The following is a 19,492-nucleotide window of genomic DNA, read 5'->3' on the forward strand; positions in this document are numbered from 1 at the left end:
ATTTGTAGATTTTGGCATCCGAGGGGGTCCTAGAACCTATTAATAGATGGATACCAAGGGATGACTATATATTCTGCTGTGACTCTTCATGAGAGACCCCCGATGCGCTGTGGCACATGCTAAGTTGCCACCTTGCTGAGGCGTGACTCAGACCAGCACAGGAGGGGCCAACGTCGGGGCAGGGCCCTGAGCTGGGAGAGAGCTGAACCTCTACCAAGTTCTTTCATTTGGTGGAAGAGCAAGATTTGTGGAAATGTCTTGAATTATATAATCTTCTTACTTAAAAATGTAGTTTGAGTTCTTTTAAATATAAAAAGTAACTGAAACATGTTTTCTAAGCATTGACAGACTGAGGTCTAGAGAGGATTTATTTTAATGAATATTTGAGAATCATTTTTGATGGGCATATGAATTGTCTGCATCAAAGTTGGTATTCTGAAAGAATTAGGGGCTGACTATTACTGTTTGCTTCTTTTTAAAGTAGTTTAAACTGCTCTCTGAACTCAAACTGCTCAAATTTCAGATAGTCTGAATTGGTAGTAGCTGAAAAAAGACAACTTTGCTTCAGTCCTAAGGTGACACACACTATGAGGGGATGTCCCGAAGCACAGAATTCCAGTGAACAGAGTGGGACTAATCCACAAGGCTCCCTGGGTGAGGTGAACAGAGATTGTCAGTACCCAGCACATAAGCCTTTCCTTGCTTGCTCTTACGTGGTCTCTGCCCCAGCCATTATGGGATTCGAGGTCATCAGAGCCTTTGCTGCCTCCTTTGCCTGGAACATTTCCTCCTGGTCCTCTCAAGCTCCAGCTCTCGGAGAAGCCTTCTCTGACCGTCCAGTCTAAAGCCGTGACTCCCTCATGCACCTGAGACCTATCTTTCCAACCTTCAGCCTGCTTATCTGAAGCTGAAATCGTCTACTAACTGATTTGTTAGCTTGTGTGGTATCTGTCTCTGTCTCCTGGAGTGTGAGCATCATGCAGGAGAAACCTATTCTGTCGTGTTCACTGTGGTAGACCCTGCACCCAGAACAACACATGTACTTAGCAGGTGTTCAAATAAAATTTTTAAAAATAAACAGATGAATGAATGAAGAAAGTTGCCAGGTCATCAGCACTATCCAAAGTAGATCCGTACTAGAAGTATGTGTCTGATCTATGACAAAAGCTGTAAGGCCAGAGCTCTATGCTAATTTCATCTCACCTGTTCGGCTCCCACCATGCTAATTGGCTTGCACTTGAAGAGGTGAGTGATGAATTTGGGAATGAAGGAGCTGTGGATAAAAAAGAAGTGACAAATTAGGCTTATTCTCTCTTCTGTAAAGAACTGAAGAAACTTTTTTTTACGGTTCCACTTATTTCCATAAGAAAACTGAGAACAAGGCAGACACTACTGTCGTCCACCAGCATCCATTGACTTCTTTTTCCTTCCAACCGAAGCATTGGTTTTGTTTAGGTATACGAGCCTTGATATGCCAAGGAAAAGCTGATCCCATCCGGAACTACAGAGATAAATTCTAACTACTATCAGCCAGTCAGAGCATGGCATTCCCTCGGTGACTGCTGTTGGTCTTGGGAGGCGGACAGGATCTAAGCTGGCCCAATCAGACTGGAGGAGAGAACTTTCATTGCGAGGCTGGGGCAAGACTCTCTCTCCTTCCTTTTTTAGGGGATTGCTGCATTTGGATATAAGATCTAGAGCTGCCATACGATCACCATTCTGAGGATAAAGCCAGCCCCAAGGACAGCAGGGTAAATAATATGGGTCTCAATGACATCACTGAACCACCCAATCAACCATTTTCAGATCTGTCCTACCTCTGGATTTCCAGTTATATGAAATAAAAAGTTCACATACAGTTTAAGTCAGGGCTTCTATTACTAGTAGCTGAAAACATCCAAACAGATACCAGAACAGAATATACAGGAGGTAGGTATGGCGTCATAAATGCAAAAACAGGAAATAATTGCTAAGGGAGTAACTGTCAGATCAAGAAACAAAATACATGATCCTCTAAAAATTTACTGGAGACTGAAGCATAACCTGGATCACATGGGCTGATGACGCTGGTCTAGGGGAAAGGGAGTGAAATTGGAATAGGTCAGGAAGGCTTTTTAGAAAAAAAAACAAACTGCAGAGGCCTGAGCTAAGACAGCTGGGTTGTGCTGGTGTAGAACCCAGGCGTAGAAACTGGGAACACCTATAATCAACGCAAGATCAGAGTGAGCTGACCAGGTGTGTCACGAGGGCCCATGACCCATGGAGAGATGATGAAATGAAGCAGGATTTGTAGGTTTAGATCAAGGCTGCCCAGCACCTCTCTTCTCACTCTTCAAATGCTGCTCCCAGGCTGGTAACCTCCATCTTCTTCAATCTCTCAGTATCGTTTCCTGGTGCCCACTGTACACCGTACACTTGTGCCCAGTAATACCTAATGACTCACTGGACATCTTAATGGAATGGCTGCTGGCACCTGAACCCAGCACAGCCAAGCTCAGCCCCACCTGGAATCCAGGTCAGTGGACTGGGTCTCATCTACCCAAGGCTGCTCCCTCGCCTTCAATCCCCAAATCCAATCAGTCACCAACTCTTTTCCTGAACCCCCACATCCACCGGGCCCGATGGTCCCCACTGCTGTTGCCCTCATTGGTTCCCCCATGAACTCTTCCAAGCATTTCCTAACTGCTCTCCCTACCTTCAGCCTCACCCCCTTCTAACCCAGCTGGTGCCAAGGGCATTTATTTCAAATGCAAACCTGATCAAGTCCCTTCCCTGACTAGAATCCTCACAATGGCTGCAGACAGCCATAAGGGGACTGGATGGCCTCCTTGATTCTCAATTTTCTGTCTTCAGCCTCAACATACGACGCCTCGGCACCCTGTGCTTCAACCCGGCGGGGATGCCTGCAGACCCCAGGATTCTGCCTCTGTGCTTTCCTTACACTGCTCCCTCTGCCTGCAGTGCCCTTTCCTAGGGCCTTGTGGGTCACACACACATCTCTCGGACCCTGTTCCTCTTCTAGGAAGCCTTTCCTCAGCCACCTCCACCACACCCTACACGGCGTCCACAGGCCTCTCCTAACATCTAACCCACTTTATTATACTTATTGCACGTGTCTATTTCTCTTCACTTGACTGTTAGGGCAATTGAAGGCTGGGCCGTGTCTATTAAGCTAAAGCACTTAACTCTTGTGTATGGGACACAGGAGGTCCTCGAGTGAACACATGTTGAATAAATAATAAATGTTTTAATAATATTCATAGTAGCAGCTATCACTTTTTGAATGTCAGCTTGGTACCAGCACTTTAGCCAGAAGTTTACATGTCATTCTATCCACCCAACCACTGTTCATAGATTTGTCTTATAATCTCCATTACTGAATGGAAGAGAGTCAGCTTAGTGGATGCGGGAAGTCATTGTGGTTCAAACTGCAGTTTCGACCGAGGTGGATCTTTATGTCTCAACAGGAAAGGCTGCTCTTGCTTCAGACACCAAATGGAGGGCAAAGGAAATATCTATGGCTGGGCAGTGGTGGGGAAGGAAAGGAGCTTCAGGTCCAGAGATCAGTCTGCTGATCAGCAGGAAGGGCAAACAAGGGACTATTTGGAAGGGATTCTTCAGTGCTGTAAACCAGGGCCAAACAAGTGGTGTGAGACTGAACTCAAGACTAATTGTAGCTGCACACAGTTTGTACCCTGAGCTACTTCACACTGGAGTAAGGTTTGGTGTGCCCTTGAACTGGCTCTATGTGCTAGCCTGGACAGGAAGATATAGGGACCAGATGCACGTCTTTGGGGGAGAAGTCCCCATGATATGCTGGCTAACTGCCAAGGGCTTCTCCAGGCCATCAGCAGGGTGGTGGCTATTGCCCTTGGCTGGGGAAGGGACTCTTCACAACCCCCCCCCTCTGAGGTTTCTAGCCTTAGGCTGGGATTTCACAAGGATGAGAGGGTACCATGGATTAAAACAGAAAACTACTCTCTGGATCACAGGTTGAGCTTTTCCAGATGTGAAAGATGGGCATCCTAGTCCCAGATCACTCAATATGGGCTTGGTAATAAAATTAAAGGGCCCTGAGGGCTGTGTGAGAATGTGAGGCTGATGCTGGGACGAGCTAAGTCAGTGGACTTCTTATTCACTTTAGCGTAAGCTCAGTCAGACCCCTGTGCAACCACACTGGAGATTTTCAGTCACAGTAAATTTTTACAGAGACACGACTTCCACCAGCCATTATGGGGAGTGTCACCATGTGATTTATCAGCAACGCTTTCAACACACAGTAAGGAGCACCCGGAGAGTGAAGGGAGTTTCAACTCCTGGTCCATCTGTCGTGCTGCGAACATTAATGCCTCCCTGGAGGGTCCACTCTATCCTTTCTTGACAAACTAGAAACTAAAGCAAACGTTGAAAGCCACTGCATAATTGTTGCTCCTTAGGGATTTATTTGTGAGGGAAAGGGAAAGCCCTAATTGAATACAAACTGGGAGGGATTTGGGGAAGACAGAAACTTGGAGTCCTGAATCACCATTTGGGACCTGGAGGAGAATAACCCAAATACAGTAGCTTGGACTGGGCTGACCTTCCCGAAGCCCTTCGGTTGCCAAAATGCTCATTTGATAATTGGTCAGAGGAGACACTCACCCTCGCCATCGCCTGGTCTCACGGGAACTGGTGCTACAGCCAGATGCTGACTGGCAAAGGATCAAAACTATTTCCTTGCTTCAAAACGCAAGCCAGACATGGCCACACACCAGGATGTGGCAGGCAGACATGCAGTCCAGTGTGACTCCATCTCCTGTGGCCGTGGCCCTCCCTGACTTGCTCAGCCCAATTTCTAGTACCTTCCCTGGGCCCAAGAATGACCACAAGTGGATAAATTCTAGCAGCCACATAATATGTACTATGAGGAAGGAGGAAGAGAAGGCTCAGAAGAGACAGAACTGATGGGTCCTACCCTTAAAAAGCTCATAATCAAGTCAGAGACAACGCGCATATATTAAATCACTGAAAAATAATTCTAATTATCCAAACCTGGGCAAGCGGCAGTTAGGTCCACATAATTCAAAATGACAGGACCCCCCTACTCATTTTTGTTTGCCTTGACACAGCCGATGATTATACTGCTGTTACTGTTATCTACGACTTCAACGAGCAGATTTAGTTTTATTATTATACTTCTTTTGGGTACAAATTAAAATTAGTTTGCCTGCAGGCACCAGAATGAGCCCCAGCTGGAAGGTGGGGACATCTGAATTGTGAGCATGCTGAGGGAAGGTATGGCATTAAAAATAACCCAGCTGAGTATGAAACTAAAATGGTAGACACATGTCGTTATACATCTGTCCAAACCCATAGATCGTATGACATCAAGCATGAGCCTCACTGTAAATGGTGACTGGGGGATTAATGACGTGTCAATGCAGGTTTATCAACTGTAACAAAAGTACCACTCTGGCGGGGGGTGTTGACAACGGTAAAACTATGTGTGTAGGGGGACAGGTGTATATGGGATATCTATGTGCCTTCTGCTCAATTTGGCTGTGAACCTAAAACTGCTCTAAAAAATAAAGTCTATTAAAAAAAAACAAACAAAAAACAAAACAACAACTCAGTGATAAGGAATGCTCCAGGACTTACTTTGCAAATTTAATGCAGAACTGAGTGAAGTATTTCCGTGTAGAGGCCAGGTTGTCACGGATGATGGGGACGTTCTGTTTAATGTGAAGAATGACAGAGGTGACGTAGGGGCTCTGGTCACCAACATGCTCCACGTTCTGCCACTGCATCTGGAATGGAAATAGGACAAGGCTTTAGATCCTTTGTGGGAGAACACTGTCACCTGTTTTTGGGAAGGGGCAGGTTGGAGTGGGAATCAGGTCATAGCTTGGTATCACAGGAATTGGTCCCTTCTGTCTTAGGGAATTTGTCTTATTCACTCTGTGGTGGCTGACCATGAATAAAAACAAGTGCGCCCACCTTATTCTTGACAGTGAAGTGTAACCTAGGCCCTTTCCTTTTCCTACCTGTCCCCATCATGCCTTCCTTTCCCAGCTAAGCTGCCATCTTGTAGGGGAACCCTCGCCCGGCAGATGAACAAGGATCCTATTCTTCTGTCAGCTGTCCCACTAGCAGAGGACTGCAGAACAGAGGAGGGACGTCTACTTCCAAGCAGATGGGGAGCTTGGGAGATCCGCGAGGTGGCTGGGCTAAATGAAATGAAAGCTGGAGGAGAATTAACATACACCTTTCTCTTAAATAAATTGGGAGGAGTCTGGGATTCTTTAAAAAGCAAAGTAGAAATGGTATGACGTGTGAGATTTGCTTCAAAATAATCTAGGGTTGGGGGGAGTGGAGGAGGGTGTCAGTGAAACAAGATCAATAAGCTGGGTGACAGGTACATGGGGTCCACCATACTGTTTTCTCTACTTAGGATATACTTGGAATTTTCTGTAACAAAACATTTAAAAAGGCGTGCATGTAGACTCTTACCCTCCAAAACCTTTGGGATTATGTTGGGATTTCAATAAAGGGAAGGGAAAGAGGATCTCTGGCAAACTCTACGGGCAGACCAGAGGGTAAGATGGTGATGTGGTGGCCAGCACAGGAGAGAGGCACAGGGACTGTTGGGTGACAGGCACAGGGGGAGACGGACATCACTGAGAGCACCAATGTGGTCCCTGACCAGGCCGTGAATAAAAATCAGAGACCCCTTTAGCTTGAGCTCCAACACCCTGATGAAAACTAGGGACATGCTCTGGAAAACATCTATAGGAAACTGGCTGGACTTCTTGGAATAAGTGGCACTTAGCAGTACTGGACCCTGGAGAACAGAAAGAAGCCATGCTGCAGTGTCCTTTCCCCCATGGGAACCCACAGGGGAACAGGGCCAGTCCCAGCCCCAGCCTTCCTGGACTGGCAGGGGAGGGGCGCTCTAACCCTGGGAAGGGCTGGAAGGTGCTGGAGGAGTTCTGCTGAGTCAGCCTCTCTGAGTGGAGCTGGACGGTCTGTAAAAAAGATCCCAAGCCAAACACAAACCATATAATATGTTCACAGAAGGAGGTCAGTAGTTCTGAGGCCTTGATGTCTCTGGCAAGAAAACACTATTTTTACAGAGCTCTTGGGGAAAGGAAAAATTTAATACTGAGAGAACTTGTTTAAAAGAATCATATTGTACATGGATGATTCCCCAGCCCTGGGAAGCTCAGATGACTCTATGTTTTTGTCCTAATGTTTCTACAAATCACCAGATATTTGTATTCTAAAAGCTTTAGTGATATGTAAGCGCAGGACCACAGAAAAGCAGGAAGGGACCTCCATCTTCATTTCATAAATAAGAAAACTGAGGTCTCGAGGCATAACGAGTCTCACGCAAGCCTTCAGATAGGAAAAGGTCTCTATTTTTTTTTTACTGGGACAAAATAGAAACAAACAATGGACAAACAGTAGAAAGGTCTAATACGAACTGACTTTATATTCTAATGCTTTGGATATGTGCAACGCTTTCCTCATTATCTTTTACCTTATTCAAGATGCTTCTTTTTCCATCTGATTTTAAAGATTTGAGCCATCCAAACATGAGCACCCTAGGTGATTTTAGTTATTTGTTTGTTTCACAGGGTCTTGCTCTGTTGTCCAGGTTGGAATGCAGTGGTGCAATCATAGCTCACTGTAACCTCAAGCTCCTGGGCTTGAGTGATCCTCCTACTGCAGCCCCCTGAGTAGCTGGGACTACAGGCGAGCACCACCATAACAAATGCTAATTTTTAAATTTTTTGTACAGTCGGGATCTTCCTACATTGTCCAGGCTGGTCTCACACTCTTGACCTCAAGCGATCCACCCTCCTTGGCCTCCCAAAGTGCTGGGATTACAGGTGTGAGCCACGGCGCCTGGCCTTCCTTGGTGATTTTAAATGAGCTTATAGGGTGAGGCCAAAATTGACAGGTGCTTTTAAGTCATCTTCCTTTCTCCAGCTCTGCAGCAAGACTTGGAGCAGAATGCTCTGGTTAAACACAGTGAACTGTGCCGGGCTTGATGTCTCCACTGCCAATCAACATGAAGCTTTTCCACAGTAATGACTATAGTTTTCCAGTTGGCAGCATTGTATATTTCAAAATCTCAAAACAGTTTATAAGCGATTATCTAAACATCACAGTTCTCCATCAACAGAAGACCATAAAAGGAGGTGGTGACATGCCCTGTTGCTAGTTACGAAGCAACTCTGAAGCAAGACCGAGCACGAGGCGAGGAGTTTCTTCAAGCTTCTGCTGGATAGTCTGTACGGATTTCTTGCCCCTCTTGATAACCACTGGCCACGTTTGGAATATATGGGAAGAGATCTGATTTGCTTTGCTACCTTAGCCAGCTATGATTCCACTGGTCAAGTTAAAAGAAGTATTAGCAAAGGCCAAGTGGATTCATGATTTTAAATTTAAGTCAGCTTAATGAAGGCAGAAAATGATTTAAAGTACTGAAAACAACGAAAGTTGACATTGCTTCTACTATTTTTGAAAAATGTGCAAGATAGAGTTAGCAGTGACTCTGACCCGTCATCGATCGGCTCAGGTGGCCGATGCTTGCCATCATCTAGCCTGGACGATGGAAGGTCTGAGCTGTAACCTGGATTGCACAAGATACCTATCTGGGACCTACCACGCGCAGGTCGCCTTGCCTGGCCCTATACATAGGCCATCTCATTTACAATTCATACATGATCTCATTTAGTTTTCACAACAATCTTGTGGATGAGGAAACTCAAAAAGCTCAAAGAGATTAGGGGACTTGCCCAAAGTTACACAGTTGGTAAATGACAGAGTTGGGACAGCCAGGTCTAAAGTCTGAGCACTACACCAGGCTGCTTGCTAGACATTTGTCAAAAAGAAGAGAAAAGCACAAAAGCACTTAACTGGGCCTTAGTTCAAGGTAAGCCCTGTTTTTCAAGGAGAAGGTAATGAAATATACAGTGATCAAGCACAGGTCTCTTTGAAAAAAGGAAATGAATGGTAGCTTGCATGGGAAGAACAAACATAATGAAAAGTCATCAGAAGAAATAAGACTTCAACTTTTCTAGGTAAGGTTTGCATTTGACATTGAGAAGTCACTGCTCTATACTGACAAGTTTTTCCTTTTGTGCTTTTTGTTTTGGGGTGGTGGGGGTGGGGTTGAATACCGGATAGTGTGTAACTGGTACTGTATAAATAATAAGAAATAGTTTGCAAACGAGTAGTAACTAAGACGCAGGGTTGACAGAAAGAGCAAAGAAATGACAGTATGAAGATAATAATGATCAGAGCCTCAGGGACCTCACATTTACCCACAAGGAGAGACTGTGGGGCCCAGAGCATCCCCAGGGCTCTGCTTCTGCTGCCTGAGGAGGGAGTGCGTGGTCTGTGCTGTCACTTCACAGGGAAGGCTGGGAGGACATCACTCTTCCCAGAAAGAGCCCACTGTCGCAGAGAATTCCAACCAGTTCGTTGATCACAGAACAGAGCTCCACACGATCTTGCTACGGAACTTGTTTTTTCCTATTTATAAGAAGCCTGGAAAGAGGTCTCCCGAGAAACTAATTTTCCTCAACGGAAAACTAAAATTCCAAGCTATTCATTTTGATCACTGGATTAGAAAGATGCATAGCATAGACTCAGACATTCCGACTCCGGGATAGGCAACTGGAATCTAGTGTTATGGTTTAGGCTGCTGTTGGCCCCAAGCAGTGGAGTTTTCTCAGGCATGCATGTACAAACTGACTCTCTCACTCATTCTAATGCTTGTCTGGGCTACTTTTACTCCTACAAGCATCTGTTGTATTTCCAGGTACTGCATGCACAGTACTGGACCAAGCATTGTGTGGGGAACAAAGAGGGAGAAGGAACATTTATCAAGCGCCTACTATGCACCAGGCACTGTGACTGACATTTTCACATGACCTTACTGCTTACAATGTTGCAGTGAAGGAGGTATTATTATTAATACTCCTGCTTTACAGATGATGAGACAGGCTTGAAGACAGTGAGGGACCCACCTAATGAAGTGTAACTAGCAGGACTGAAATCTAGACATTGGTTTGTTTAACTCCAAAGTGCATGTCCTTTCCATTTCATCATGTTACTTTACAAAAGAAGAGTTACCACCGTAAATGAACTTGAAATTAGCTGGGGCAACTGGGACAAGCAAAGTGTTTGTCTAGAATGAGGTTATAGACATATGGATGATTCAGCAGTGGTGATGGTGCTGCAGAGGAGGAAGAAAAGCCTCCTCTCACTTTTTTGCTCAGGGACACATGTTCCTTCACTCCAAGGGGAAAATCAAGATGATCCAAAATAGAAAGCAGAATAACAAAGAGTTGAAGATAGATAGATAGATACATATGTAAGATACAGATACATACATACATATCTATGCAAGATATCTATCTATCTATCTATTTCCCATTCACTGCTGAGCCAATGGGAAGCTGAATTCATATAACCTTTCCTTTTTTTTTTTTTTTTTTTTTAGACAGAGTCTCGCTCTGTTGCCTGGGCTAGAGTGCTGTGGTGTCAGCCCAGCTCACAGCAACCTCAAACTCCTGGGCTCAAGCAATCCTCCTGCCTCAGCCTCCCGAGTAGCTGGGACTACAGGCATGCGCCACCATGCTCGGCTAATTTTTTCTGTATATATTTTTAGTTGTCCATATAATTTCTTTCTATTTTTAGTAGAGACGGGGTCTCGTCTTGCTCAGGCTGGTCTCAAACTCCTGACCTTGAGCGATCCTCCCGCCTCGGCCTCCCAGAGTGCTAGGATTACAGGCGTGAGCCACCACGCCCGGCCCATATAACCTTTCTTACAACTAATTTGAAAATATCTATCAAAAATCTTGGCATTTACATAGGCTTTGATCTCTGCAATTTCCCTTAAGGCAACTAATCTAAAGTTAATAGTAATGAATGTTCAGAAAATAAAAATACACACATACAAGGGGCTGCCCACTGCCAGACTATTTATAAATGTTAAAAACCGGAAATAGGGCTGCTTGTGGGAGAGGAAGTGGGTGGCTGAGGGACTTACCTTGCATTTCCTTTGTAGAATTTAAAAAAGAAAAGAAGAAAAAATAAAGACAAGTGGAAAAGAGAAGAAAGGGAAAGAAAATGTAATAAAAGCTTCCCCCTCAAAAAAACTGGAAATAACCTAAATAGACATCAAAAGTGAATGGATTAAATGCTTTTTAAGGGAAGCAGTAGATTATAGCACTTAAGATGACGAAATATGGAGTCAGCCAGTCTGAGTTCTAACACTGTGCAGCCTTCTAAGTGTGTGACTTGGGCAAGTTACCTAACCTCTCTGAGCCTCAGTTTTCTCATCTATAAAACTGGGATGATGATAATATCTATAACCTATTATTGAGAGATAATATAGGGAATGCTATTAACATAGTGCCTCACACATATTAATTCCATGGCAAATGTTAGCTATTGTTATAATTTTAACAATGAACACTTTGTTTTATGGAATACAATGCAATCACTAAAAACACTGTAGCCCTAGATTAAATGATACAGAAAACTATTAAAACCTGCTATGTGAGGAAAACATTTTGTCAGACAGTGTGTAAATTATAAACTTATTTTTATTTGCAAATATATCAGCATTTTAAAAAGGACTGAAAGAAATATATCTGTTAATTGAAATTATGGATGATTTATATTTTTTTCTTTTAAAAAAGTCTGTATTTTCTATAATGGAGGTGGTTTGCTTTTATCATTAATAAAAAATCCTTTTATGAAAAAAGAAAGATGTGTTTTGGTTATAAGTGGAAAGTAAACTTGAGGATTTCTTAACCCTGGTGTTCTGTGGGCTTTCTGAAATAGATCTGCATTTTCATGACTGAGGCAAATGAGAACAGATTTGAGGACTGTTCTAACTATTTCAAAATGTCTTTGGGGGAGAGTAATGCAGCCTCCTAAATTAGTACATGCTCATAATCCTAAAACCTAATAGAAACTGCACGCCAGACTGTAAGGAAATGTAATTTATTCAGTTTCTTCCTAAAACTACCATTAATGGGCAAAAAGCTAAGTGTGTTTGATTTGGGGCAGAGACTTAGATTCTTTCAACCTAGTGACGTGAGCGGCCTTAGGAAAAAGGACATAGTGAGGAGGGTTCCATGGGACCAGCAGTCCCTGTTCAGGAGGCCGTAGATTTCTTTTAATCCTACTGTAAGGCCATAATCAGACATACTAAATCCTAAGGATTTGCAGAATTTACATCTAAAAGATAGAACTCTTCATATTTCCACCAAAACACTCCACATTAACTTTTTAAGAATCAAGAGAGTTGGTTTTACTGCTGGCTTCACTACTGTAAGCTACATGGCTTTGGGCAGAATATGAAATAGAAACAAACAAACAAACAGACATACCAGAAGGACAATTCATTAGTTTTCAGAGAAGAATATACAAAGCAGACTGGAATGCTTAGGTTGGCTGCTCAACACATTTCCTCCCCTGTAGGAAAGTCATGGTGTCAGAGCACCAACAGCTGAAGACTGATCTCCAACAGGATGACTGCGAGTGCTGGAGGAGCTCATGGTCAAGCCAGCATGAAGACCCACGTGAACCTAGCAGTACTGGGCACACACTGACTTGCTGCTCTTCTGCTTTCAGGCAAGTCACTTAAGCTGATTTTGCCTCAGTTGCCACATTTGCCAAAAAGGCGCGCATGCTCGCTCGCGCGCGCGCGCGCGCGCTCTCTCTCTCTCTCTCTCTCTCTCTTTCTGTGTATGGTGTGGTACAAGACTGCAGAGAGAGAGACAGGAGTCAGGATCCTGGCTCTGCCACATGCTAGCTGAGATCCTGAACAAGTGATTTAACGTCTCTGTGTTTCAGCTTATTTGTGAAAGGGGGGAAATAATAGAGCTACCTCATGAATTTATTGTTAGAATTAAATAAGATAATGCATTTAGGGGCCTGATTCTTGGTAAGTGCTCAATAAGTAGTAACTCCTTATCATTTTACAGAGCTCATCTAAGAAAATAATGCAATATGAGCCCAGGCATGGTGGCTCATGGTGTGTAATCCCAGCACTTTGGGAGGCTGAGACAGGAGGATCGCTTGAGGCCAGGAGTTCAAGACTAGCCTGGGCAACACAGTGAGACCCTGTCTCTACAAAAAAAAAAAAAAAAAAAGAAAATCCAGGCATGGTGGTGTGTGCCTGTAGTCCCAGTTACTCAGGAGGCAGAGGCAGGAAGACTGCTTGAGCCCAGGAGTTCGAGTCTGCAGTGAGCTATGATTGCACCACTGCACTCTAGCCTGGGCAACAGAGTGAGTCCCTACCTCTAAAAAAAAAAAGAAAGAAAGAAAAAAGCAAATAATGCAATAGGGGAAGGGAAAGTGGTCTGAAAGGCAATTCTGACATAACTTATCAGCAACATCACTGTAATCTCAAAGTTGCAGTTTCAGATGGACCACTAAACTTTCATCATATTTTGCTTCCTCTACTTGGGCCTGGCCTGTTTAAGGTTGTTCCTGTATATGTTTTTTATCAAACTTTGCCCCTCTGTATTTTTCTCTCCTTGTCTAGCAGCGGGGCTCTTGTCCACACCCACGGGAGCTAATAGCTGGGTGTGGGCATTCCTTAATTCTGACCTTTCTCCAGTCAGCTCCAGGATACTACTTGCTGACATAAGAAGCCCTGCTATTAAGTACCACGGAGGAGCACTGCATCGTCCTCAATAGCACTTGCTATGTTTTTAAAGATTGAGGGATTCTTTGACCCCACCATCTCCTACAAAGATGTCCAAGTTTCTTACTCTTTTGTCTACCAGCTCCACCCAGCCCTAACTGCTAGTGTTATCTATGCCCCACTTTATTTTCTGTTTTTTTTTTTTTTCTTTACCATTCTTTGGTCAAATGGGGGTCTTCAATCCTTTAGTTCTTTTTCTTCCTGCCTTTTTTACCTTCCAAGTCATTCAGGGAGTACTACTATTTAGCAAGTACTTTGCTATGCTATGGACATTGAAAAATGAGTAGGACACAGTCCTCAAGTTGTTCAAAGTTTAACAGGGAAGACAAAGATATAAAAATAATTGTTAACAAAGTAGAGAGGTAGTCTAGGTACTGTGGTGGGGTTTTTTTTTCTGTTGTTGTTGTTGTTGAGACTGAGTCTTACTCTGTTGCCCCGGGTAGAGTGCAGTGGTGTCATCACAGCTCACAGCAACCTCAAACTCCTGGGCTCAAGCAATCCTCCTGCCTCAGCCTCTCAAGTAAGCTGGGGCTATAGGCGTGTGCCACCCCAGGCCTGGATAATTTTTTTCTATTTTTGGTAGAGACAGGGTCTCACTTTTGCTCAGGCTGGTCTTGAACTCCTAATCTCAAGCAATCCTCCTGCCTCAGGCTCCCATAGTGCTACGATTACAGACATGAGCCACAATGCCCGGCCTGGTACTATGGTGTTTTGAGGGAGAAAGAGGACTGCTCTGGCTGAGGGAAGAAATGGTGACATTGCAAGGGACCCAGAATAGCCAAAGCAATGTTGAAAAAGAATAAAGTTGGAAGACTCATTCTTCCTCATTTCAAAGATTATTACAAAGCTACAATAATCAAAACAGTGTGGTACTGGCCTAAGGACAGACATACAGATCAATGGAATAGAGTGAGAGTCCAGAAATAAACCCATACATCAATGGTTAACTGATTTTTGGCAAGGGTATCCAGCCCATCCAGTGGGAAAAGAATAGTCTTTTTAACAAATGGTGCTGGGGAAGCTGAATATCTACATGCAAAAGAATGGAGTTGAATCCTTACCTCACACCATATACAAAATTAATTCAAAATGGACTGATGATTTAAATGCAAGAGCTAAAACTATAAAACTCTTAGCAGAAAGCACAGAGTAAATCTTTGTGATTTTGGACTAGGTAAGGTGTCTCAGACATGACACCAAAAGCACAAGCAACCACAACAACAACAACAACAACAACGATAAATCCGAGTACAGAAAATCAAAGGACATTATCAAGAAAGTGAAAAGACAACTCACAAAAAATATTTGCAAATCGCATACCTGGTAAGGAGTCTAGTATCCATACTATGAAAAGAACTTTTACAACTCAACAACAAAAAGGCAAATAACCCAATTTTAAAATAGGCAAATAATTTAATTGACATTTCTTCAAAGAAGATATACAAATTGCCAATAAACACATGAAAAGAAGATGAAAATCTTAGTCATCAGGGAAATGCAAACTGAAACCATAATGAGATACTACTTCATTCTCAGAAGAGTGGCTACAATTTTTAAAAAAGGAAAATACGTGTTGGTGAAGATGTGGAGAAATTAGAACTCTCATACTTTGCTGGTGAGAATGTAAAATGAATGGCACAGTCACTCTGGAAAACAGTTTGGCATTTCCTCAAAATGTGAAATATAAAGTTACCACATGACTCAGCAGTCTCATTCCTTGGTATATATTGAAGAGAACTGAAAGCACATGTCCACACAAAAATTGTACACAAATGTATACAGCATTATTCAAAATAGTTAAAAAGTGGAAATAGCTCAAACATCCATCAACTGATGAATGGATAAACAAAATGTGGTATATCCATATAATGGAATATTATCCAGCCATAAACAGTGATGAAGTACTGATACATGACATACATGGATGAACCTTGAAAATACTACGCTAAGTGAAGGAAGCCAGGCCCTAAAGGCCACATATTTGTGATTTTATTTTTGTGAATGCCCAGAATAGGCAAATCCATAGAGCCAGCAAGTAGATTAATGGTTGTTAGGGGAGAAAGATTGCTAATCGGTACAGAATTTCTTTTTGGGGTAATAAAGATGTTCTGGAATTAGATTGTGGTGGTGGCTGCACAACTTTGTGAATACAATAAAAAACACTAAACTGTACACTTAGAAAGGGTGAATTTTGTGGTATGTAAATTATACCTCAATTTTTAAAAAGGGGAGCAGACATTTGAACTGGATCTTTTTTTTTTTTTTTTAGGAGATAGAGTCTCGCTCTGTCACCCAGGCTAGAGTGCCATAGTGTCAGCCTAGCTCACAGCAACTGCAAACTCCTGGGTTCAAGCGATCCTCCTGCCTTAGCTTCCCAAGTAGCTGGGACTGCAGGCACATGCCACCACGCTTGGCTAATTTTTTCTATTTTTAGTAGAGACAGGGTGTCTCTTGCTCAGGCTGGTCTCAAATTCGTGAGCTCAAGCAATCCTCCTGCCTCAGCCTCCCAGAGTGCTAGGATTACAGGCGTGAGCCACCGTGCCCAGCCTGAACTGGATCTTAAAGGATATGCTCATTGGGTAGACAATAGTGGGAACAAAGAATAAAATGAGAAAAGGCGTGGAAAACACAAAACAGCAATGTACATCCAGGGAAGTGAAAATGATTCCAAGGCTGGAGTATATGGTGTGCTAGAAACTCAGCTAGCAACACAGTGAAGGGACAATTATGAAAGCCCTATGCCAACCAAGGAGGAGGCCATTGGGTACTTCCAATAAGAATGGGGTCTCCTCCCAGGAGAATTACATAACCAAGTTGCCTGGCTCAATCCCTCTTGTCAAGCCCAACACTCATTCTTCTCATCATGTATAAAATACATTTATTTAAAGCATTGGTTATTCTCATCTTGTTTCCAATCTTGACTATGTCAGTCCAAGTGCAGCACCCTGTGGAATTCCTAAGATGTTCAATGGGATTGGCGATTTCAACGTAACTCTGAGCTTTCCCTAACTTCACAAACCTTTGCTCACATTGTCACCGTTTGAAATGCCCTCTCAATCACAAAGTCATTTAAAACTTTGCCCTGGTCTATTTCAAATGCCATTTCCTTATGAAGGCTTTCCCTGCCCCCCTCCCCCCCCCGATATAAACTCTCTCCTCTTTTAAAGAGGGTGTATTTTATACTTTTCTTATGGTACTGATTTCCTCATACCTTACATTACAGGTATCTGGGCATTCCTCTTATCTCACACATCTCTTGCCCCTCACCTACTGGAATCTAAACACGTTGGCATAAAGGTCTACACCTTTCCGAGCCTTGCAACTCCCAGCACTGTGCTGAGGAGAGTCGGAATTGAACTGTTCAACTAGTGGCAAAAACGATAGAATCAGAGACAGAAATACTCATTATCCTAGAAGAAACTACACAAAACAGGATGCAGGCACAAATAACAGAGAGCATATGTTGAATCAATTTGTGACCGCTTGGCTTGTTTATTTCCATCACATGGATTTCATTTTGCTAGAACTCCAGAAGACTCAGACAAAAGTAATGGCCTCCCAGCTGCTGTGTTCCCAAGTCTGTGGTTTTCGTATGATATAAACAAAAGATTCTGGAGTTATGGTCTCTGTTAATATTTGCTGGTGTGGGTCTGGGGGAGAAATGGATGGTGGGGTGGGGTGGGGGGAGGTATGAGAGAAATCCACCTAATGAACCAATGGTTCATATAAGCAACACCTGGAGTGTTAAACCCTCTCCAACTGTTATTTTATTGAAAAAAAAAAAAAATTCCATTCTTCCTTCAGTAAATGTAAAAATTCTTTTGCCAGCTGCATTCCAATCGAAAGTGTGTGGCAGTTCAGGAGAGATGGCAGCTGGAACAGATCACATTCAGGATGTAGAGAACGCTTACCAGCAGCGAGGGGATAATCAGGGCCTGCAAAATGAATCCTCAGAGCCATGTTCCTCTAAGAAAATGGATTAGCCTTGATTTGCCTGCTCACAGTGTTCCGCCTATAAATGCTGGGAATACTAGAAATGCCTATCAGCATCTGATTGGTGAAACGATCAGCCTTTTGAATAGAAAATTGTGACATCAGCTATTTCAGGACTTCCCACTTCGATTCATAAGACCCCGAAGCCTAAGTTTTGGTTTTAATCCTATTTTTGTTAAATATTTACAATCTACTGCAAAACCAAATTCAGACCAAATGTCTGCTTGCACAACCTTGTGACACAGCCACTTCTCCTGACAAGAGGGAAAGAGATTTATTTATTGAGCACTTGTTATGTGACTGGCATCGGACCAGTCACTTTCTTCATGTTCCATCCTTACAACAACTCCAAGAGGCAGATATCCACATTTCACAGGACATACGTAGTCCCCGATGATGTAACTTGGGCCCAGACAGGTTAAGTCATTTGCTCAACACCCCCAAAGGAGAAACTGGAAGAGTTAGCTCTGTCTCACTCCAAAGTCAGTGTTCTTTCCACTGCCCTCTGCTATTGGCTAGTATGCCCCAGAGAAGTTCTTTCTCCAGAATTTGCAAGAATGCTACAAGAGCCTATGACTCTAGAATAGGTATTGGCAAACTTTTTCTGTAAAGGGCCACATAGTAAATATTTTATTATTTTTTTAAGCTCTGTGGGCTATATGGCCTCTGTTCCAATTACTCAGTTCACCACTGTAGCACAAAAGTAGCCATAGATAATATGTAAATGAATGAACATGGCTGTGTTCTCATAAAACTTTATTTACAAAAACAGGCAGTGGGCCAGATTTGGTCCATAGGCTATAGTTTGCCAACCCCTGCTCTAGAAGGTTCTAGGGTGGGCAGCTTCATGTTATTTGGTCTTAGAAATAAGTAAAGAATTGCCCATTTCTAGCTAAATTAACATACATGAGAGTCTCCTATAGTCAAGACAATATGACAGATAAAGAGCAGCACAAGACATGGCCCATGCACTTAAGGAATTTATAATACATTCTTTTAGGAAGAAAAGGCACAGGCACATAAAATCCAAAAATAGCAACACAAGATAGTACCTGGTAAGTGCCAAAGAAGGGGACTTGAGGGCCAAGGGCTGACTGATGGGCCACCACGATATTAGAAAACCAGAGTCCACAACCTGATCAAATAATCTTGCATTGGCACCAGAGCGCAGAAAGAGTCGGAAAAACCTCTCAGTGGGCAAGAATGAAGAATGAGTCAGAAGTTACAGCCTTAAGTGCTAACAAAAACATCCATTCTGGCGAGACCACACTAAGGTTTTTAGCATGTGTCAGATGCTAATCAAAGACATCTCCTTTAGACTCACCAAACGCATTTTCTCCCTGTCTCATTCTGAAAGGACAAGCAATTGACTCAGGTGTAAGATAAACTGAGTGCCTTAGGGAGCCCACCAGGTCTTTCCACTCTTCTCTCAGCTGATACAGAAGAGCCTGAAGAAGCTACAGGCAAGGGCCCATAGAGACCATCTCGGGCCACCCTTGGAAGCCTAGTAAGGGGCCATTTCTCAACAACTTACCTTGCTCATGGCGGTCAGGGCAGGGTCGCACGCAGCATCCAGATCCTGCACCAACAGCTGAATACTGCTGGAGATGACACTGCAGATCAAACAAAATACTGTGGTCACAACTTAAACAATGACTGCTTAAGTGACTAACATAGCCCCTTACAAATGTTTTAGCCCCCATGTAAAACTTAGGTTCACCATTTCATCAGAAAAGCTCAGGCTTTAATTAATGACACTGGAGGAGAAGGGTGGCTCTTTCT

At 43.3% G+C, this 19,492-nt stretch overlaps 1 protein-coding gene across 3 annotated transcripts in view; it reads right to left on the reverse strand.

Annotated features, from left to right (window-relative positions):
* The window catches only part of VPS53 (VPS53 subunit of GARP complex), a 137,544-nt gene that overhangs the window by 17,662 nt on the left and 100,390 nt on the right, over positions 1-19,492 (reverse strand). For 2 of the 3 annotated variants that reach the window (XM_069483507.1, XM_069483506.1), the window contains 3 exons: positions 19,245-19,323; positions 5,638-5,786; positions 1,195-1,273 (listed from right to left, as the gene is read on the reverse strand). In XM_069483507.1, the coding sequence (XP_069339608.1) occupies positions 1,195-1,273; positions 5,638-5,786; positions 19,245-19,323 (307 nt within the window). Of the gene's footprint in view, positions 1-1,194; positions 1,274-5,637; positions 5,787-19,244; positions 19,324-19,492 lie in introns of those variants that run through there. The other variant, XM_069483508.1, reaches the window with a different exon arrangement.

This window comes from Eulemur rufifrons, chromosome 9, assembly GCF_041146395.1.
Source record: "Eulemur rufifrons isolate Redbay chromosome 9, OSU_ERuf_1, whole genome shotgun sequence".
NCBI lineage: Eukaryota > Metazoa > Chordata > Mammalia > Primates > Lemuridae > Eulemur > Eulemur rufifrons.